Here is a 23,233-nt window from a genome sequence, read left to right on the forward strand (position 1 = left end):
GCTGTCATTCATATCTAACTTGTAAAAAATACTAAAGAAGGAAAACAAAAAGAATATAACTTTGATATGTACCGGAACAGTATGTTCTGGAGCTTAAGAGTCAAAAAGAACCAATGAAGTGGAGTGGGAAGAAAGGAAGAAATGAGAGGTATATCCAAAAAGGAGAAAGAAGATTAATAGCAATGGGGAAACTTAAGAAGCAAATCACAAAAAAAAAGTGTTGCACTGCTACACCCCAGATATCATATGCAAGTACTGACACTTTCAGTGCTTAGACTAACCTGAGAAAGAAATTAAAACCACAAGTTTTCAAATTCACTAGAGAAGGAGCACTTTTCACAGAGATATTCCCCATCCTCCATGGGATATTGGGCAAAACAGAATTTATTTCCTGCTTTTTTAATTTCACTTTTAAATTTAGTACTTGGGATACTTCTTTTCTTTTTAAAGGTAAAAGGTATACACTTAAAATTTGGAAAATTATTTCTTTCTTCTACCTTCCTCAAAATAACCCCTAAATATACAACATCAAGATTACCTACTTTGTTGTTAAGGAGAAATAGTTTTTTAAAAGTTTCCCTTTCATTAAACTCAAGAAATTAACATAAACTGACTCTAGAGCAACATTTCGAGATAGAGGAAAATGCTCCATAACACTGTTGCTAGGACAGGAAATTACATAAAACTGGACATCCAGATAAACCAAAGGGAATACGATAATTACAACACTATTGCTACTAGTACTAGCCATTGATATATCCAGCTTATTGTAGAGTCTGAGGGTTTTAAGAACTCAGACTGTGTTAATATAATTTGCCTTTGACACTGGTAACCTGCTTAGTAGACCATATTAGTCTTCTAATATACTTCCAATAACACATTTATCTATTTTAAAAATAACAGTCTAAAGAAATATATGGGCATGTCAGTACTGTACTTTTTATGACACTGATAAATGCTTACTGTTGATGGCGCTGGGTTCCCTATTAAAATCAGCAGGACTGATTTTCAAAAGCATTACAGAATGAAAAACTGCAATTTCCTTGAAAGTTTGGAGCTCTTAATTAAACATCACATGCTTAAAAAGCCATTAATAGTGTTACTGAAGAACTGCCTCCATAGTAACTCAGCTCCACACACTGTGCCGTGACTGAGGATGTAGGCCTGTGTATGAGACTTGGATGGAGACAAGACTCAGTTCAGGTGAAAATGAAGCACTACAGCTGCAGAAGCAAAAAGTCGAACTGACGTTGTCTAGAGTTCTGAAGACGTATTACAATCTTATTTTGTAAATATAATCTTTGGAACCTGCTTAGATCTTAAACTGCTTCAACAAGAGTAAAAAGCCCCATATGCAGAGTTATTCTCCCTTATATCTGTAGTCCAGGAACACATACAGCTCCTGGCCCCTAAACATTGCCAGTTATTTATACTTTGGTTGCTTACTGCAATATAAATGGTAATATTACTCACAGTATATTTACTTCCATGTGCTAATCTCCATCGGTGAAGCTCTCGGTTTAAAAACCAAATCCCTCTAGAAATCAGTGACAGCATGATATCTTTTTTTTTTTTTTTTAATAAAAAATTGTTTGAGCTACCCAAAAGAAGCCATCAGGCCTCCCATATAGTCACATCACTGCAGCAGATGTCAGTGGAGGGAGACAATTTTGTTACACCTCCCTTCCTTTGAATAAAAGAGGAAAAGGAACATTTGATGTGCTCTCTGGAAGAATCCTCAGCTGTAACATTTACTTGATCCTTCATGAATCAAGAATCTTGAATTCTCAATTTTTATCTACAGTTAAAGTTCATAATAATTTGAGGCACAGAAACACTGAGTTGTACTGCATATAGATGGGACTTAACTGACATTTAATGGAGTATAAGCCCCTATCTCATTTAGTCCAAGTACTTTATGGTTTGTGTATGTGCCTGCAACTGTACAAAGAGTCTTTCCGGATCATCACTTTTGATATTAATTATTCCAGAGACAGTAAAAACCATACTCAATTTTGTGCCAAACTTAACATGGAAACTCCATAAAGCGTGGATAAATATAAGAAATCATACTGTATGTTGATGATTTTTAAACTAAACTAAGAGGAAATAAGGCTGTAGTAGTAAAGAAGAATTTTTACTCAAGTTTTATTTGAAATGCTGAAATGTTAAACTACAGAGGTGAAGCAACGGGGAACAGAGATATAAACCCTTTTACTGACCTATCTGAGATTATAATTAATTTTGTTGAGTGATAGACTTATTTGTAATAAAACAGGACTAAAGAGGTTCTTACACTGCCACACCCTTCCAAAACATATTTTGCAGAGCAATAAGAAATTTTCAATTTAGTAAATTAAAACGTTTATATTCAGCGTAAGGACATATCATTTTAGCATTAGCCTTTCCTTGAGTCTTCTGATATTGATTTTCATAACAGTAAACTTACAGTAAAAATAGGAAATGAACAACTGGAGAGTTATCTAAATATAAAACACCTCATAGTCTGCTACAGTACTCTAAGGATTAAATGTGTCTCAGAAAGCCTTTACAAAGAGTGTATCCTGGATTGTTAAAGTCAATGCCTCTGTAAGAATCCCTCAGTTCTTCAATTTGTCACATAGAGGATGGCTTTTTATTGATTCATTTCTAGGTCACTAAACTTTTGTGGTATTCAAAAGATCTAAAGTGCACCCATATGGGGCTTTTCTGATAGCATCCATTGTACCCTGGCTTCAATAGTCACGTTACTATTCAAAATCATAGGAGCACAGCTTTCTTCTTGTAAATAAACAACCAAATCTTTTAGCACAGGTACTTCAGTAGCTCATTGATTACTTTCACAGATAAATTGAATGAAATAGTTTGAAGTGTATTTGCTTTCTGATAATGCTTGGGTTTACTATTTTGATGGCTAGGATAAATTCTCAACTGTTATCTTTATTTTTTTTTAAATTACACCCACATCCGAAAGAACTACCTCCATCCTATATGTATAGGAACTAACATTTAAGTGCATTATTTTAGTCAGCCAAGATACTTAAGAGAAGCCTGACCCAAATCTTTATTCTTAGCCTCCATACTAAAGAGCTGTCCCATCAGTAGCCTTCATTGTGAACTTTACTTCTAGCTAATAAGGCACATAAACAAATAAGACTCTTGCAGCTGCAGACTCTTTTCTGGGCCCAGTCACTGCAAGTCATGCAACAGTATACAGCTTTCTCTGATTCTTTTTGAACAAAGAGTGTTCTACAGCTAAGTAGCAGGTGAGTGACTAGTAAAGCGTAAAACTGTACGAGGAAAAGAGATTATTTACCTAGAAGTTATGCATATTGTCTCCAGGACAAAATCTCTTCTGATCCTACAGATAAGGACATAAATAAAATAGCTTATTGTAATCATTATCCATTGGTCTTTCCACAACCGCATGGTTTCATGGCTAAAATAGTAATGAAGAAAAAGCAGTATTGTCAGTTTCAGTGCAATGAATTCCAACATATAACCATGTTGAAAACTACGGATAAAGACCAGTTCCTATTTATTGCTCTTTTCACCCCTAGACTGTATAGGCTACTGAACACATAAAAGACATTCTCATCACCTTTGTGCATGAACTGTCTGTAGCAACTACTCAGAGAAATCAGTAGGTCATGGAATTACATGCAAAATTTTAAGGTACTAGAGTTAAGCTAGAGCACACAAGACAAAGAGCAGATATAAGCGAGGCACTGTAAATATATAATTCTCAACAAAATCTCATCTAATTATGGAAATTGGTATGTGAATGTGTGGCCTTAAGAAAAAAATCTCTAGCCATAACTGCTCCCCCTGCACAAAGGTATTCATATTCCAAGGGAAGAATGGAAGATAAGCACTATAACTTGAAAAGGAACAAATAGTCAGGAAGACAATCCACCACAAGGTAACAAATATGTATAGATCATATTTATAATAGCTGATTTTTAAACATCAGAATGTTAAATGGCATGAAGGTCTTAAAAAAACCTCCAGATATAATTTGTAGTATAATTGATTAAAATGATGAGAGTTATAAGAGCAAAAAATAAGACTGACACAATGTAATGTACAGATAGCTTTTTTTTTTTTTTTCTCTGTACAAAGTCTAGACAGGTTGCCCTAAAGCTGCCAAAAGCCTGTCATAGTTTATCAGTATTGATCATTTTTTCACCAGATAGTTCTACAGTGTGGTACTGTGACCTAAGGTGTGTCTTTCTGTAGCTATGAAACATCTCCCTGAATTGCTGCAGGTTATAAGATGTGATTATTTTAATCATCTGAAATTCCATTTAAAAGATACTTTTCTAATGTCCACATTTACTAAGCTTGAGGGGATATACTCTGTGTCACTTGCATTTAATTAGCACATGCCAAAACGGAGTTGTCAAACATAAGTTACAATATTTGGCATTCGGCCATACTTCAGGAAGGTAAATTCTGGCAACTTGTATTTTGTAGAATTGCATTTAGCAAATCACCATTTTGTACCTCTATGGAGATTATCTTTTTCAACTTTAAAAAGATGATAAATTCAATTATATTGACAAGTGAAGAGAGCTCTTACCAGTCAGGTTAAATTGCATGTCTAGCAAAAATAATAGTAGCTAATTAAAGTAGCTGAAACTGCTTCAAGGCTTAGAATGTACAAGTATTGACCTGCTTTTAATCAGACAACTTTAACTTTTAATAACTGACCTCAGCTACCAACAAAAACCCTCCTACTGATAATCTTTAAAACATTTAGCCATCAATGACCCTGTCAGATCTAGAGTATCTTAAAGGTATGTAAGAATAGGTTCTTATAGGGAACCCAGGACAGACCTATGAGTACACTGTAACTCACTATGCAGAATGTGTTACATAAACACAGCTTATATTTAAAAAACAACATAACGACCTCCCGGAAACTCTTCCTGAGGCTGGCGAACAGACATACAACAAGTTGGAGGACATGGGAGAGGGGAGGGGGGAAAGGTGTGTGCTTAATCAACAGCTGTACCAGTTGTTTGTTTTGACAGGGGAGATGCTTCTATAAAGCTGATCTTCTGGAGCAGTTTAAGATGAAACAACAAACAAGTGGTCTCACATTCATATTGGACATATTTCATTTCACACCGAGTCAGAATGCTTGTTTTGCCACTTTTTATAAACCCGGCACAGTAAGAGCTTTTGAAATTAAAGTACTAGTTAAAACCCAAAACATTCTTGCTATATGAACAAAACCCAGGAAGTTTCAAGTTCCTCTAGTAGCTCGGATCTTGCATGAGACTACCACATGCTTCAACTGTCTAATTCCCCTGTAAATAAAACACTGTCAAAAGAATATATTATAGAATTAAGTTCAACTGAAAATCATGGTGCTCTTTATTATGAATTAAATTTTTTAAAATCATGCACTTATATTTCAAACAATATTTTACAGCCTTATCAAGTAACCTGTGCCATTACTACATCTCCAGAACACAACAGTTAAATATTTTAATACCCTGAATCCATTATTATTTGGTTAAATTAACCAAGATAATGTGCCAAATAATGAAGATGAGCATTTAATTTGCAAAGGGAGCTAAGCTAAAAGTAATGCAATTTATTCTTGCCTTAGAGAATGTTGAAGGAAGGGGGAAGAATTTAACCTTTTTATAACACTTGGAGTACAACGCAGAAAGATCTTCCTAGGAGATTTATCATTGACAGCTTCAACCCTGTATAATATTAAGCTTGCCTAGACTAATCTCATGACAGAATTTTTTGTATACTGACAGGATATTCTAACAATGCAGTTACAATTCTACCTGCACTAACTTTAGAAATTAGTCTAAAAATTTTTAGACTAATGAGTCATGAATAAATACAGTTCTTACTTTAAGACTTTTTGTATATAATTATATGTTACAAAATAATCTATAAGTTTATTTGGGAAAAAATAGCTTTCAAATCTAAAAGAGAGATGATTCTTCATGTTTCTGTGAAGCTAAGTTTAATATCAGATCACAAATAAACAACCAGAGTAGAGGATAAGTAAATTACAACCCGCCACTGCGTATTGCCAGCTGTGCACTCAGAGGAGGAGAAAAAAAAAACTGGAAAAAATTCTACAATTTTCAAATAATTGAGTCTTATAACCTCTTTCATTAAAACACAAAGCTCACCACTTTTGTACTCACTTCATCTAGTGTTATTAGGGTTAGGCCACACGGATAGCTAACCCTATGGCTCAACAGCAGCCAAAGGCAGATGCTTAGGAAGAGGTAAGAAGAACTGGACAAGCAAACGTGATGCCTCACCCAAGCACTTGCTCAGCCTCCCACCATTTGTAGCTCAAGGACTTCCTTAGCTGGACTTGGTATCCACTAACCCAGAAATGCAAATGGCTTTCTCTTCCATCAAGCTGCCCAGTTTCCCTCTCAGATTACGACTTTTTTTTTTTAATATCCACAACACCCTATGGTGAAGTATTCTACCACGTCATTGCATACCATCTGAAAAACAACTTTCTTTTGTTTAATGACAGTTTTCCAGCTAGCATGTTCATTTGATGCCACCCAGTTCATCTACTGGAAGGGGCAGTGAATATTGTAATGGGAAGACAAAACAAATCTCATCTAGTTTCATAATCTCTGATCTGTGTAAAATATGATAGGTTCTAACATTATTTTCTTCCTTTGTCCATAGCAAGACTGTAGCTCTTCTCAAACCGAGTGAGATAAGAAATATGTTAATTGAAAGCAGTAAGAGGTAAAACTTTTATCTTTTTTTCTGAATTCACAGAAATTTGGCTGAAATTTCATGAGAAAAGTAAGCTTAACTGGCACTTTCTGGCTTGAAAAAAGGCCATCTACTTTCTCTCCTAGTCCTTACTGTGCAGTCTTCCTTTCCCTTGTGCTGGCTCTGGTACTCACTTCGCATGTTAGTGAGCTGATTCAGGTCACTAAACAGACAGAAAAGTCTCCACTCTTTACCTGGGTGAGTTTTCTGTCAACTTGGAGAGCTGAGAGTTGAAAAGCACTAGAGCCAGCTCAACGAACAAGACTGCACAGCCAAGAATGGAGAGGAGGATTTGGACAACTTCTTTCAGCAATACTGAACTGCTGTATCAATTCAGTTTTCTCAAAAATCTGAACTTAAAGGGTAGCCACTACACAGGTGGTGGCCTATACAGAATTAGATGTCAGTTATTTTTTTCTGGCAGGGAGCTATTCAAGTTACTCAATCTGCACCACAACATACATTGATTTATACACTTTATGTGAAAATCAAGATTTTCTATGATTCAGTGAGACAGCCATGCCTGCCTCTAATGATGGATAAAATGTAGAAATAAAAACTAGCCTTGAAGAAACAACAAGCCATAATACGAGCAATTACCTTGCTCACTGGCAAACAGAAAATGCCGTTGAGCCTCTACTGCAGGTTCACATGGGCCCTATACCAATAAAAGATAACACGAAGTAATCCCAATAGTGACTAAAACAGGTTTCAAGTTTTCCTAAAATGTCACTGTTAGGTTCTTAGGCGTTAAGACTAATTAAAAATATTATAAAAATTCAAAATATTTTAACCAAAATTCTAGATAGAAATGCAGACCAGTCTCCCAAGTGATGGCTGACATTGCACAGTGAAAGTAAACACAGACAAAATGTTGGGACCACACTGTTTTCACCGCTTTCAGAAAATGACTGAAAATTACTGATTAAATCTTTCTTAAAGCTGAAAAGCCACACTCTAAACAGCTGCCAGCCTACTGGTGCCTATCACTAGAGACATGATGTTTCTGTCTTTGCATAAATTTCATGCCAATGAATTCTAAACAATATTGCTAGAAATACTTTCAAGTGATCAGGAGACTAAACTTCTTGGAAGTAAAAAGCATACTTCAGAACATCAGGAAGGATAATATGGGAAGGATGCAATGGCAATCTCTTAAGTTGTGAAGCCAGTTTGCATTATGAACACCAAGAATGCATATTAGAAATGATCACAGAGTATGATTCCTAGCTTTGATTATGAGAATGCCATTTGAAATAGTGTCAGAAGCATTACTAAAGCGAGGATAAATGGCATGTCCTGCTTATCCTCTATCCACAAGTTCATTCTCTCATACAGAAAGATTATTCAACATACCAGCTGCTTCTCATATCCTTGTTTTCTTCTGAACTGTAGTTCAAGACCTGCAATTCAGCAACTCCTCCAACAGCATTCAAAAATGGAAATTGTATTTGAATTTTCTAATCTTCCAGGTCCTTCTCTCCTTCACTGTCCTCTACCAGTTCTCATAAACACTAATGGTCTTAATACTTCATCAGCTCTTAAAATACTCTGCAGGCACAATCTGTTTGAAATCATCCAAATCACCTAGGCATACCCTAGTCTGCTTTGTCCCTACACAAAGCTGAAATCTAGCCACTGTTCTCAATTATGATAGTCATGAGATTTCAGCACTCCTTCTGGGTGAAGATTAATACAAAAATGTTTACAATCTTTTCCTTTCTCAATATCAACAATGACTAGCTTTTCCACTTCACCAAGTAACTAACCCGCCCTTCTCTTGGACTTCTCGTAACTGTTGAAGTACTTGAGAAAAATCTGTATTACTCTTGATAATTCTTGCTAGTTGTATCTTACTCTGTACCTGAGTTTTTCAGATTTTGTCTCTACAACCCCATTTTATAATTTTGCACTGATCCTCAACAGTGTGCGATGCATTAAAAAGGTCAGGATTTAGCCAAAATGGTGCCTTAATACACTTACCATCTTCTGCAATGAGAAACTGGCATTTTTATCTGTAATAACACCTTCTAACTTTTATCTCCCAGATTTTACCTACAAATTTCAAATTTATTGACAGTTGTCTTCCTGGAATCCACTGTTTTAACTTAAAATAATAAATTATTTTTTAAGGCTTTAATGCGGGATTTTTGGCACTTAATATGTAGGTACTCAGATATTGCTTGTTGTATCTCAAATAGCTTTGCAACGTGATATATGTTTTCATCACTCCTATAAGTAAGGAAATTGAGGTACTTCACCTCTTATTCAGTGAGAGAAAACAATCACACAAGTTCCTAGACTCCAACAGTTCAGAGAAATTGCAGTGACTGGAAAGCTGGGAGCTAGATCTGTTGTCCCTGAGTTCCTAGTTCTCTGTTCCAGCAACTTGTTATCAAAAAATAGTATTTAAATTGTTATGCTATTTAAGATGTGAACACAGACTACAGATGCAGATGTTTTCCATGTTACTGCAGGCATTTTTCTAATAACCTTTCATTTTTTTGTGTAATATCCGTTCTTTTTGCTAGGAAAGTAACAAGCCTAAAAGTTTCTCATAAGAACCATTAGTCTGACAAACATTTAAAATGGGAAAAAAAATCACATTTCTATCACCATTCAGCCCTTACATCACTTCGAAGTAGTTTTGTATCCTTAGAACCCCAAGATTAATGAACTGGTATGACAAATGAGATGGATTCTCCTTCAGTTTCTCTTCTGCAACAACGATCATCTTTACTTATATGCTGAAACTGTAAGCACTTAGAAGACTAATTTGTAAGAAGTGAGTCTCCCCTCACAATTGTGGTTTTGGTGGCTATGCTTAAACTGAGGGGGCTGGGAAATGTTTCCTGGCTCTTAAGGTCCAGTATGCACCCTGGGGATATGAAGACAAGATGTATGTGTACAATAGTACTTTTCCCCTTTGCTACACTTTAAATAGAAAGGAAAGCTGGGCCTCTCAGCTGCAATGGAGACATGGTACAGTCTACAAAGACAGTTTCAATGAACTCTGCAAAGGGAATTCTGTGGTAACCTATTCATTCATCTCAGTGTACCTCATCCGCACCCTGACAGAAAGCAGGATTCCATCGGCTTTCTCTTAGTTGATTCTGGCAACCAAAAGATTAAACATTCGGTATTTCACATCTTCCTCAGAAAGCCAAATTAAAAAAAAAAAAAATTTGTAATGATAAATAGTCTGAATCCTACAGGAAATCAGGTAGTTTAGAAAATTTGAAAATTTTCCTAAAAAGTCCTGAAACTTGCTAACTGCCCTGCTTTCAAACAGGATTCTGTGATATTCTTCTTGGGGGCTCAAACATGTCTAAAACCCAGGTTTTGATCCACCTCAGTAATTCTTGAAATAGACAGTCCACTCGGAAGGCTATCCAAAGTGGAGGGACCTGAGAGTTATACTTTCTTAAAGTCCGAGTTTAAAACACAATGAAAAGACAGGTTACTTGATAAATACATTAAAACAAGCAAAACATATCAGAATATGACTTTAAGTATCTATATATTCTATACAAACCGATAAGAAGAAGGGTTCCAACAGCTACGCCTCCACCTGGAAAGAAAACAAAGTGAAGAATGAAGTAAGACTACATTTTAATACTATGTTAGAGAACAATTAAATTTTCTTAGTTTATAAGTCAAAGAAAGGTGATAACGGGGAATTTAAAAATATAGAAGTGAACAACATTTTAATTACCTTTGCAATACTTCCTACAATTCTCTATTATGAAATAATTACACATTACATGTAATTATATATTACACATTACAATTACTTTCACAATATACTGTACTATCAACATTGTGGTAAAAAGATCCCGCAGAGCTCTACGCAACTACACTCAAGTACTGCAGTAATGATGTATGGTCTGAGCCAGCAAATTCTTACTTGGATGACTCAAGTGAGTAAACATTCTCCAAATTAAATCCATACTAATCACTACCAAGTGATATTCCCTTGTACCAAGAACCATGTATGTAAAGTGACCTACTAAGAGGCTAGAAAATTCCCACCCAAGTCGATCAGGCAAAATCCTGGCTCCACTGTTTTTTAGCTTATTCCTGAAAACAGACATGACAATAAGACAGGTAGGATTTCACCCAATGAAACCTGGACTGACAGATCATGAACCTCATCACACACATCTGAAAAAACCCCAACTATTAAAGTCTTTTATAGTATGTGTTGGACATAAAAACAACTCTATGACTGCAGTTGATCAAAATATTTGTTAAAAAATAAAAGTACATTTTGATGGATGTATACATTGCCACTATTATTTTTCTTTCTTTTTGCTTAAACAATTACATTCAATGATTATGTTCCAATCACAGATGACTGAATGAATAACAGACAGAACAGAATACTCCCAATATGTTTTGATACATAGATTCTTATCCCATTGATCTCAACAGTGTGGAGGACCAGAAAATAATAATCTGAACTCCCATCCTGACTGCTTTATTTCCTCCTTGAAGAGACAGCAAGCATAACTATGTGACAGCAGTTTAAATGGTTGTCCCAAGAAGGAATTTTAACACAGACGGTGAAAGAAGAATTCATTTTAGGTGAAGAATAAACTGTTTCATAATCTGAATTCCAAGACTGAATATAGTGGAATAACTTCAAATCAGACTACAAATATTTTATTGCACAGTCATATAAGACTGTGACAGAAAAGCTCAAAATTCCTGGAAGGGTTCAGATGGCCATATGTAACTAGCCTATCGCAGTGTTTTGCATGAAGGAAACTGCAGCATGTCTTCTGCAATTACATACTTTAAAAGCAAGTTAGGAGCAAACTGAATCACATCAGCACAATATCCAAAGCTCTTGATAAAAGAAATCAGTTCTGGACTGCATAGATGGACTCTAGTGAACAGGATAATTCAGACTATCAATTTAAGAGCTCATTAAACTCCTCAATAGGGATTGGATCAACTTCATAACCATTAGCTCTGCTTGGTAGGACTACGAACATCTGTAGCACCTGTAATGTCAATATACACCCAGAAGGAAGAGAAAAAGCTAATTTCTCTCCCATAGGCCGAAAAGTGCTAATATTGTCACATAACACTTGAATTAAAACCACAACAGAATCGCTTTGTCATCACGTCACGTTGTACCACAATTTGAGCAATACAGAATCACAGTATGGTAAGGGTTGGAAGGGACCTCTGGAGATCATCTTGTCCAACCCCCCTGCTTGAGCAGGCACACCCAGAGCAGGGGGCACAGGAACGTGTCCAGGCGGGGTTTGAATGTCTCCAGGGAAGGGACTCCACACCCTCCCTGGGCAGCCTGTGCCGCTGCTCTGGCACCTGCACAGGAAAAAAGTTTTTTCTCATGTTTAGCTGGAACTTCCTCTGTTCCAACTTGTGTCTGTTGCCCCTTGGCCTGTCATTGGGCACTACTGAAAAGAGTCTAGTCCCATCGTCCTGACACCCACCCTTTAGATACTTATATAAGCATTGATGAGATCCCCCCTCAGTCTTCTCTTCTCCAGGCTGAACAAACCCAAGACACTCAGCCTTTCCTCATAAGGGAGATGCTCCAGCCCCCTGATTGTCTTTGTAGCTCTCCGCTGGACTTGATCAAACAGTTCCCTGTCCTTAAACAGGGGGGCCCAGAACTGGACACAGCACTCCAAATGTGGTCTCACTAGGGCAGAGTAGAGGGGGAGGATAATCTCCCACGATCTGCTGGCGATGCTCCTTTTAATGTGTCCCAGGATACCATTGGCCTTCTTGGCCACAAGGGCACGTTGCTGGCTCATGGTCAGCCTGTTGTCCACCAGCACTCCCAGGTCCTTCTCAACAGAGGCGCTTTCCAGTAGGTCAGCACCCAACATGTACTGGTGCATGGGGTTGTTCCTCCCCAGGTGCAGGACCTGTGCAAATGTTTAGTCAGCTACTAATTTCATAGCTGTAGTTCAACACATCACAGGTTTTGTTATGCTATGCTCCTGAATCAAGGTCTATAAATGCCTCAATATTTACAGCAAGCTTATCAAGTAATCAAGCATTTCCTAGATATTTAAAAAATCCTCAGCTATAAGTACCGTTTATTGGAAAGTTAGAATCACTTTTGAAACCCCTATGACATATGGACTTAAAATCTTTTTTATAAGAAGCTCACTTGCAGCCACCACAGTAGTAGAGTCTCTTCGGCTTTTAAATTGCTTGCACAAGAGAGAATTTGTTTGTCAAACTGTATGTCATCACAGCCAAAATTCTCACAACCTATATTATCAGATCATCAATTGTACTGTCTCTTTCTACAAGCCAGAGTTGTAACATATGTGCACATACCCTGGTTGCTAAAGGCAAACTCAGGTCAGAGAATTTGGCTTTAAATTATCAGATGTAGTGAACACTTTGAACAAGTGTATTCTATTAGATGGAATGTAAAACTATTGCAGTCACCATGGTTACATATTCATATTACAATGAGCAACAACAATAGTAAATTAAGCAAAAAGCAGACAACAGGAAAAAGTAGCAGGAACCTTGCTAAAATCAAAAGGAAGAGGTAAAATCTTCAAGTTTCCCAAGAAAACTGCTGTGAACTTGTAATTCTTTCTTATTTTGCTATTTTAGTTTTTCTTTGCTAGTATCTAAGGAAGAACTATGTGTAAATAACTAAGCAAGACACTTAACTTTCCGCATTGTTACCTACAGCAATGAGATTTAAGACTTTAGGGACAGAAACAGAACAAACTTTCACCTTGAGAAGCGTTCCCATTGTTTTCAAATAAAATCTGTAACCTTTTTCAAGCAGCTTGAAACAAAACATTCAATACCAAGCATGTGATGGTGATATTACACAATAGTTACAGCTCATTACAGAGAGCTGCTTTGGAACAAATCAGGCACATATGGTCTATAAACCTTGAAAGGAAACTTGAATATAAAGCCTAGACATGTAAGAAGCACCTTAATGGTAACATGGCATTTGAAATCCAGCACTTACCTACCACTTCTTTTTGAAGGGAAATGCACTTGTTAAGGAAGATCTAGCTATCAACAATAACGTAATAAATCACCCAGTAGCTGCAGGGTAGAAGAAATTCCTCCATGTACCCTCTGCCTTTTCTCCTCTTCAAGAGTTTCTAATTACACCTGTGTCTGATAACACCATGCTTTCCCCTACTTGCAGTTATTCATAAGCTATATCTTCATGTTTGGCCAATAATGCCGTATTTGGGTTGCACCATCTGGACAAGGCAAACTCAATTCCAAGCCCAAAGCGTGAGAACTGCAAGACTATTCCTGCTGGCCGTTAAAAAATACATCTATGAAAAATACCAGACTAAAACAGTATGGTAACTTCTATTGGTAATCTGTACAAAAAGGTTTGCTCTCAGTCCCTGGCGAAAATAAAATGAAATATTTTGCCCAGTCAATGATTTAACTGCTAGTGAGCAAGATGAAAAAAAAAAAGTAACAGCATTCTTTAAGAAACATATAAATACCATTCTGCAAGACATTTATAGAGCATTTCTAGACGTATCCAAAATGGACTTGGAGGAGACCAAGTACAATACTTCTACAGTCACCAGCAGAGTGGGCTGCATCAACAGAAGCTCAGTCAGTAGTCAAGGGATATGACTACTCCCCTTTACTCAGCACTCATTAGATCGCATCTGGAATACAACGTCCAGTTTTGGGCCCCTCAGTACCAGAAAGAAGTAAAGATACACTTAAGTGAGTCCAACGGAGGGGCACTGAGATGGGACCAATGACCCATGAGGAGTGGCTGAAGGAACTGGGCTTGTTTAACCTGGGGAAGACAGGAAGACCTAAGAGTAGCCTGCTGGTACCTACGAGAAGCTGCTGACAAGACAGTCAAGCTCTTTGCTGGGGTGCACAGTGGGAAGGCAAGAAAAAGCAGGCATAAATGGAAACAGGAAAAGTTCCAAGTGGATGTAAGGAAAAAGAAAATTCCCTGCACAGGTAATTAAGCATTGGACTGGGTTGTCCAGAAAGGCTATGAAATCTCCGCCATTGCAGATTTTCAAGACTCAACTGGACAAAGGCCTGAACAACCAACTCTGAATTCAGTGCTGAGCTTGCTTTAAGGCTGCAGATGAATTCCTGAGGTCACTCCCCAGCCTCCAAAATCAATGATTCCATACATGTCCACCTAGCTGGGCAGTCTGTCTCCAGCTATCCGTAATACCTGGTATCAATGGAAATTTTATTATAGCATAGCATGTTTGGCATGCGTCTTTCCTGGCCTACCCACTCAGCCTCCAGAAATCAGTAATTTAAGGGCTAGGAGATTAGCAAAGATTTAACACAGGAATATATGGTGTCCCATTTATTCAAAGATGCCACAAATCAAAAAGCATTGTAAAAGTATTTTCAGAAGTTGCTATTCCTGGGGTTAACTAACTTTCTTGATGTTCGTGTGTAAAACTTGTTAAGGTCAGGAAATTACCGAATATTTAAAAGACAAGGAAAAGGTATTTTAGAAAGGATGCTGGGTTTACTGGAAGAAGTCTCCCCAGTTTCCATAACAAACCACTAAATATGTTAGCAAATGCCTGGACATTTAGGGGACTGCCACCATGGGAGCTGTCTACATCTTCTGACCAATGCTGTGCAAAATCCACTGTTTATAAAAGGAAATATAAACAAGAACCGGAATATTCCATGCAAATCTTATATTTATGCAACCAAAGGGTTTAACAAATTACACTCACTTAATGAAATACTTTTCTCTTAAGGAGGAAGAGCTTTTTCCACCAGGATGCTAATCCCTGATGGAAACACAGATGTTCCCTACCAAGCAGGCAGGCAGAGACACACACAAAAGATACATAAGTGTGATTCTCCTTAAGATACACAGGCTGCAAAAACTTTTTTATAGAATGAATAAAACTTCTATATTATTATTAATATACAACATTATTAGAAAGAAAAATGATATATTGCTATATTCCATGTACTCCTCCAGGGATGAATGAGCAAAGCTAGAGTCAAGCCTTCCTCACTTCAAAGCAGTCCCATCTACGCACACTGAAGATGTATCAGGAAAAAGACCAAGCAGCCCTAATGCATACAGATGGAACATGCTGTTTATACCCATGAAATTATTTAATTGCCAATGCAAGTAAACAGTGCTAGTTCATGCCACAGACTGTAACACAGCAATGGTTCCAATGGATCAGGCCAAGGAACCATCTAGCATCTCGACACTGACAGTAGGCAAAAGCAGACACACGGACAGTAAGAACAGCATCCCACCAGCGTAGCTTATCTAAACGGGGCCTTTATAAAGGTGCAGCAGTGGCGAGCAAGACAGAAAAGCTGCACTGAGAGTCAAACGCATCCTAAAAGTTGCCATCTTGAAGAACCAGAACTACACCACACTCAATCACGAGTTAATTCAGCAAACATGTTTTTCAAAACCGAAAATTTCAGACCCTTTCCTGTGACGGTTTGAAATATGACAGTAATGTGTTACTAAGTAAATTCACAGAGCAGATTTCCACTCTAGAAAGGTTGTTTAAACGGATGAAAACGAACGGTAAAGGGCAGCCTTCTCCGCGAGCCGGCTGCAGCAGGCGCACCTGCCCGACCGCCTCCCTCCCCCTCACACGGGGGCTCAAGGCGGGAAGCGGGTCCTGCTTTGCCCCTTCCCCCCCGCCCCCTACCCCCACCCCACCCCCGGGAGCTGCGGTGAGGGAGGGTGAGCCCTCGGGGTGACGGGCGGTGAAGGGCAGGGCAGGCCGGGCCTGGCGAAGGAGAGGGCCGCCGGGCAGGGGAGGACAGCACCCGGGTCCCGCTCCCACCAACCTAGCACACAATCCAGGGAGGGGAGCCCACTGGAGAGCAGCAGCTGCCCGTGCCGAACGGAAGGCCGGGTGCCAGCGACAGCGACCAGGCGGCTGCCGGCCCTCCGCTGGAAGCTGGTGGCCCCGCGGCCCCTCGGCGCCCCGCCGGCCACCGCCGCCGCCATCTCGGCTGTCTCTCGGTTGACAGGGGCAAGGGGACGCCGGGAGGAATCAAGCCCCCTCCTCTCCACCAATAGGAGAGTGGCTTCGGGAACTCGCTATCCAATGGGAGACGGTGTTGTTTGTACGTCCCGCGCTAGAGGGGCGGAGGAAGGAGCGGGGCGCCAGGCTGCGAGCTGGCAGGTGAGTGTGGTGGGGCCGGGGCCGGGGTGGAGGGCGCGGCGTGTCGCTCCGGTGGGGTCCCGGAGCTCCGGGCCAGGGTCGGGGCTGAGGGGGGCCGGCAGTGGGAGGTGGAGGCCGGGTCTCGTCCCGCCCTGGCGCGGGGGTGGCGTGAGGGGACGCGGGTAGCGCCCTGCCGGTGACTCGGCCGCGCCGCGGAGGGGAGGGGAGAACCCGCGAACCCCGCGCGCTCCTCTCGCGGGACGGGGACGGCCGAGGTGCCGGTGAGGATGGAAGCACCGCGAGTCGAGAAGGGAGCGGCTCGCCTGGCCGGTGCCTCCGGGCTGTCTCCTCAGTCGCCCTGCGGCACCGGCGGCGTCACCCCCCGAAAAAAGCTGTTCTTATGCGCGAATCTGGGCGTGAACAGGAAGGGCAGAGAGTAAAACGTTCGGGTTTTCTAACGGTGTTTAAGTAACTGTATGTAACACAGTATATAAGTATGCTTGGATTCCCTCGCTTGTTTGTAAATAACCGCGGATCTGTAATAAACGTGTGTGATTTAAGACCTCTTCACTTGGAAGCAAGATCTTGCATCAGTGTGATGGCTCTGGACCGTGCCATGAGCCAGGAGCTGTAGAAGAACAAGTTGCTTCATGTGAGAAATGTGTGCTTTCTGTGCTTCATTAGCATTTATTGATGAATCAGTTACTTTTAGGAAGTTACTTTGTGTATTTAGGAAGATTAGCATGTCCTTTATTTCTCATTAGGCATTTGTAGACGGTTGCCTGTGGCCTTGTGCATGGCAGCAAACAACTGCTCTAAACTGAGTGTATGTAAAAATCGGTGAAATATCTGAATTTGATATTTCCTTTTCTGTTCTTGTTTTATACAACAATATTAAAAGACCTTTTATCATAATGAAAAATTTTAGTATGCTTGCTTTGTGAATTAACACTTTATGTTATGCTACTCAATTTAAGAAAAACCTCTATGAGCATTTAGAAGAGTTACTGTCGCAAGTATTTGTGTATTTATTTTTAATCTATTGGTGTTTCAGATGCATCAAAAGCTACTTGAAGGCATTTGCACATAGCAGGATATACTAATGAGGCTCTAATGTTATAATTTCCCACTCTCCATCTTTAATTTCAATAAATGATTTTTCTTATTGCTATAAACCATGGTTTTTAAACACCTGTGGCTGTTTTTAATTGTTTTTTTTTGTTTCCTCTTTTTTAATTGAGAAAAAATGCTTATATTAAATGTGAACAGCAAGAAAGAGCAACAATACGTTAACAATCCTGAACCTCAAAGTTTTTCCTTCATATCAAATTCAAGCTCAGGAGCATGAAGTTTCAGTATTACATCTTCCTAGCTGGTGAAATTGCATTAACTTTGCTGCAGACTAAGCTTCTTTATATGTTAAACAGTGGACAGTTTAAGATCTTTATCATGAGTATCGAGATGCTGTCTTGATGCCAAACTGAATTTTTGGATAATAAGTATTTAATTTCAAATGTAGATTATTGTCCAGTGGATGTTAGACATATTTGTCATGGGGAGGGGGAGTGTGGGGTGGAAAATCAAAGGACATGTTTAAAAACATGGCAAGAAACAAATATGGCTATTAGATGTCATTTCTGTAGGATCTGACTTATAATTTGTGAATATCTGGAACAGGAAAGACTTAATGAAAGCATAAAGTGTAATTAACAAGGTTTTTGAAAGAGTTCAAGAATTCATCATTGTCAGTGGGGTTTTCTGGTGTAAATTCTGTGTAAATCAGTGAGGAGGCTGAAATTTACTGTGAGTTCTCCAGTTTTAAAAAACACATAAGCTCTTCCATTTCTTGCTGTCTTGTCTTTCTGGAGTCCAGATACCTAAATATTTCTGATCACATCCCAGATGTGTGTAACGCTTAAAAATTGCAGTATATCTGTAGAGAACTTTTTTATAGAATGCTTGAAACCCAAAGACTATATCTTTGATAAGTCACTACTTACCTATCAGAAGAAGAATCAAGTTATACCCTACGTGTACTGTCTCAGTGATTTCTGCGCTGCCCTGCCCCATTCTAAGCAGTACACTCTTTTTGTTAGTTCAATGAGACAAAGTATTTCTTCGTTTATTTTTAAGTAAAACATACTAATGTAGGTTGCATTAACTTTACAAAATAGGTGTAAATATATGTCTGGACCCTCTCTCTTGTTCATCCATTTCTCATTGGCACTTCTCTGACATGTAGCTTTTTTACTTTTTCCCCTACCTCGTTTTTCTACAGGGCAATTAAAACTAGAGGCTAAATAATTCTCTTTTTTCTCTTTCATTTTGGAGCCCAGAGTCTGAATTGGGAGTACTTGTGCTGTGCTCCTACCGTTTTGAGAATTTCTTGCAAGTTTACTGGAAATCTTGGCATGTCCTGAGCTGATCTAATGGGTCAGCATTGCTAAAAGAGGAGGTGATGTTTCCTTTTCCTCCTCTGCTTCCAGTGATTCAGCCCAACAAACACTGGTGCTTGTCAGATCCTTTCTCAAGTTGATTCAGCTCACTAATCTGACTTGGAAGGTACCTATCCACTTTCTTAATAGGTTAATTTTGTGTTATATTGCTGAGTTGATGCAATAAGGAAAAGGGCATATACACACAGTGGGGAGGGGGCAACTGAACCTTCCATGTCTTGCTGACTGTGAACTGCTAATTCACCTCACCCAGTGAACCCCACAGCTATTTCAGAATTCTATGTATTTTCAAATAAAGTGATATTTTTGTTAAAAACTTTGTGAGTTGACATCCTTTGAAATATAGAGAAACTGTCTCTTACATTATAACTTATAACAGAAGAGACCGTTTCAGATACTACAAAAATGTGGAGAAGTAAAAATAGTTTTTCAGTATAAGAACTGAATGTTAAGAAGTATTGCAGTAGTTCTATTTGTGGTCACATTTTGTTGATGGGTACAGTTAAAGTTCTACTGATTTAGAAAGCAGGTGGAAAGAAGCTATTTTTAAAAGATTTAATTTTAAAAAACACTATTTAATACAATAAAACTTTACAGGTGAGTACGCGCTTATGAAAACACCACTTACAACATCTGACTTTATTTGTCTCAAATGAAATGCAGGTAGAGAAGAAACTAATTTTATGGAATTTTCTTTATTTTTAAGGTAATGGTGTTTCATTTTCAGGAATATTAATAGCCTTTTCACTGTCTTTGAACAATACTAAAGGTTAGCTTATGTTCACCTGTCCACTTTCCAAAAGATGAATTTCCAACCATTGTAAATGATCCCACTAGGGGCTGTCTGACAGAAAGCAAGACCCCAGGAATTGTAAGTCTACATAGTAAAGTATAAACCCCCCTCATCCTCAAATACACATTAGTAGTCATACTATTCCCACTCTAGGAATGAAACTGAAATGCAGAGAAACTAAAGAACACAGAGACAATTGCAAGTGTTCAGGAAGTGTCTTAGCAAGTTACTTCTTGTCAGCAGAGCTATGCCAACTGACTGTGGTCATTGTAAAATGGAGAAGTTTAAACCTTTGTGTCTAGACTGGGATGGCTTAAACTGTAGAATAATCAACTTTTCTTTCTTGGTGCTTGCACTTGCATATTATCATGTAGATGTGTGATCAAGTGTTTGTGTCAATTTTAACTGAAAACCCTAACTCTAGTATGAAGAAATCAAGCTCTCTATTTTCCATTTCTTGTAAACTTGCTGATCCAATTTGACTACTTGCCTATGCCAAATGCAGATTCTAAGATGGATTAAGAGGATTTTGGGTGAGAATTCCCTAAGGAAAAAAAGGAGGGAATACAATGAGCGAGAGAAGAGAGCAGTCAAAACATGTGGGAAAAGGTATGCTTGGAATTTGATCTGCAAGTATGTTTGTCAATTCTCTTCAAAAGCTGTACCCTGCAGATTTGGTGAATATCCTAGTGTCCCCAAAATAGCAGCACTTCTTAAAGTGTGCTTTAGGTATTTTGTGCTTGATGAGAGGAAACACACCTGCCATGGCCATCATTGCCTCTTTTCTTTGTTTACTGCATGCAGCCTATATGGGCTGCAGATGTAAACTCTCTGGACCTTCACTTAATGCAAGCTGAGGCTGTATTTAAACAGTGTTTCTCAACAAGACAATGTTATTGATGTACATATTTTGTTTTCCTTGATTTTAAATTAATGTTTTTGCTGTGCTTTAATTGTGCCTTACAAGATTCAGTGTATGCTCTTGTCCTTCCGTGGCAATGAGCAAAATGCTATCCATTTTAGAATAAAACACATCAGTGCATTTTGTTTCAAAACCACGTCTCTGCCTGATCAGTTTTCAGTAATATTTTTCTGTTGGGTTTATGTATGGGATAGAGAACTAGAAAACTGCATCCTAGTGGCATTTCTAATTCATAATCTTATTAGTGTTTGCTGTTACATCGCCAAGCGGCTTCCCTCATCAGTTCTGGAATGTGATGGTATTAGACTGTACTGATTAAAGTTTTATAGTCACCAAATCAGATTAGCTATTGAGTCACCTGACTAGGTAGGGCTCGCAGTCATGTGATCCAGTGCCCTGCTGAGCTCCCACTGGGAGCTGAAACAAGGTAGTTTGCTTTTGAGATGTTCTTAAGTATCTAACAGCATGGGTCATGGATTATGGCTGCAAAGAAGATGGCTTCATTTTCCTGATCTTTGAACTAGCTAGAATGGGATAAGTTTGAAAGTGCAGGATCTTTGGGCCATGAGCCAACAACTGGAAAGAATGTTTAATCCTGGAAGTTCTGACACCGAAAGACCTGGGCTTTTTTTTTCAGTATGAAAAAGCTTAGAGACTACTTATTCAATCAGTCCTTGGAAAACGCAAGGATTAGTGGGAGGGTTTAAGACATACCAGTTGTATGATATTATGTAAAACACGATATGATTTTCTTCAGAAAGCTTCTGGATGTTACCTAAATGCATCCCTGTGGGTATACTGAACAGCAGCAATAAAAATTGGAACCTGTGTCAAATTTAAACAGCTCTTTTAAAGTAGAAGGAAATAAATTAGGATGAGAGTTAAACATGAGTTAAAGTGGTATGTGCTGAAGTCAATGGTTTAATAAGTGGTAAAGAAATTATGTAATATTTCTGTAATTTCAGATTTTTAAAATGTACAGTATAGTATTACTGAAACTTGCAGAACAGTAATACGGAAAAAGAGTTGTAAGTTGAATGTACTATCTTAAATGTCATACAGATTAGTGGTGTATTTCATAGAGATTATTTTCCTTCTGTTTATCATAAAAAGAGGCATTCTTATTACAAAAATTATTTTAAAAATACATGTAAGATAGGACTAAAAGCAATGGGGAAACCCCCCCCTCCAGCAACTAGAAAAGGAGTATTATTTGTATTATGGCTTTTGTTATTCTGTAATGTTTTCCACACTGGGTTCTATGTCTGTATAAAGCTTACTTCAGGATTGAAAACTAGAAATTGACAGATTGATTCTAGCCTTTTCAGATGCTTAACATCCAGCGATCTATTTCATATTGAATACAAATGGCTGCCCTCAAAGAATAAAACACTTTGTCACTTCAGCACGTCAGTAGAACAGATGAAAAGTAAACTTTGTCTTTCAACTGGAAAAACATAATTTAAATGCTTTGATATTTTGAGTCTTTGTTTTTGTCTTCCAGTTGTATCTGATTGCACATATTTTATTAAATAGACATTTCTAAAGCCAGGTCAATAATGTAGCTAACTTCAATCTATGGAAAAGAAAGGTTTAATAGCTGTGACTTTTAAAATGTAACTTATATTAGTGCAGTTTATGCAAAAGTACAACATAACTTAACTACATGGGCTTTTAGAGCCTAAGAGTCACTGCTTAGCTGTAAAAATGTATGTATCATTGAAATTGACTGATAGTTGCTAAAGCAATTTTCCTCATATGCTGGTTAAGAATTGGCACATTTTAGATTTTAAAGTGTTACATTATGTGCTAAGTTGTTATCATTTTTAGTCTTCAAAGGCATTATTCCAAATAACCAATTCTAAATGTTATTTCTGTTATAAACCTACAGTAGCAGCAGGTGCCGGAATACAGGCGATGTTTGCTCCTCACCTACATTGTGGGGTTTTATAGAAGGTGCTCTTTTTTTGGATTTAGCTTTTTTCACCATCATGTCTGCAATATTGTGAGACCTGGAGCCTGTGAAATGCTTTGGCAAAGCACTTGAGGTCTCCCCACGGCCAGAAAAGATTTAACTGATCACCTTCGTAATTCTTTTAAAATTGTGGCTTATTTCTGCCTGCTGAAATATTTTTAA

At 38.3% G+C, this 23,233-nt stretch overlaps 2 protein-coding genes across 3 annotated transcripts in view; one reads left to right on the plus strand and one right to left on the minus strand.

Moving 5' to 3' along the window:
* Positions 1-16,811, minus strand: part of ELP4 (elongator acetyltransferase complex subunit 4) — a 154,070-nt gene extending 137,259 nt beyond the window's left edge. For both annotated transcript variants that reach the window (XM_075094917.1, XM_075094919.1), the window contains exons 1-2: positions 16,606-16,811; positions 10,319-10,354 (exon numbers count right to left, since the gene is read on the minus strand). In XM_075094917.1, the coding sequence (XP_074951018.1) occupies positions 10,319-10,354; positions 16,606-16,768 (199 nt within the window). In that variant the 5' untranslated portion in view covers positions 16,769-16,811. The remainder of the gene's footprint in view (positions 1-10,318; positions 10,355-16,605) is intronic.
* Positions 16,812-16,865: 54 nt separating this feature from the next.
* Positions 16,866-23,233, plus strand: part of IMMP1L (inner mitochondrial membrane peptidase subunit 1) — a 36,764-nt gene continuing 30,396 nt past the window's right edge. Inside the window, exon 1 of the mRNA XM_075094922.1 lies at positions 16,866-16,946. The gene's annotated coding sequence lies outside the window, so the exon portion shown is untranslated. The remainder of the gene's footprint in view (positions 16,947-23,233) is intronic.

This window comes from Phalacrocorax aristotelis, chromosome 5 (genome assembly GCF_949628215.1).
Source record: "Phalacrocorax aristotelis chromosome 5, bGulAri2.1, whole genome shotgun sequence".
Classification (NCBI taxonomy): Eukaryota; Metazoa; Chordata; class Aves; order Suliformes; family Phalacrocoracidae; genus Phalacrocorax; species Phalacrocorax aristotelis.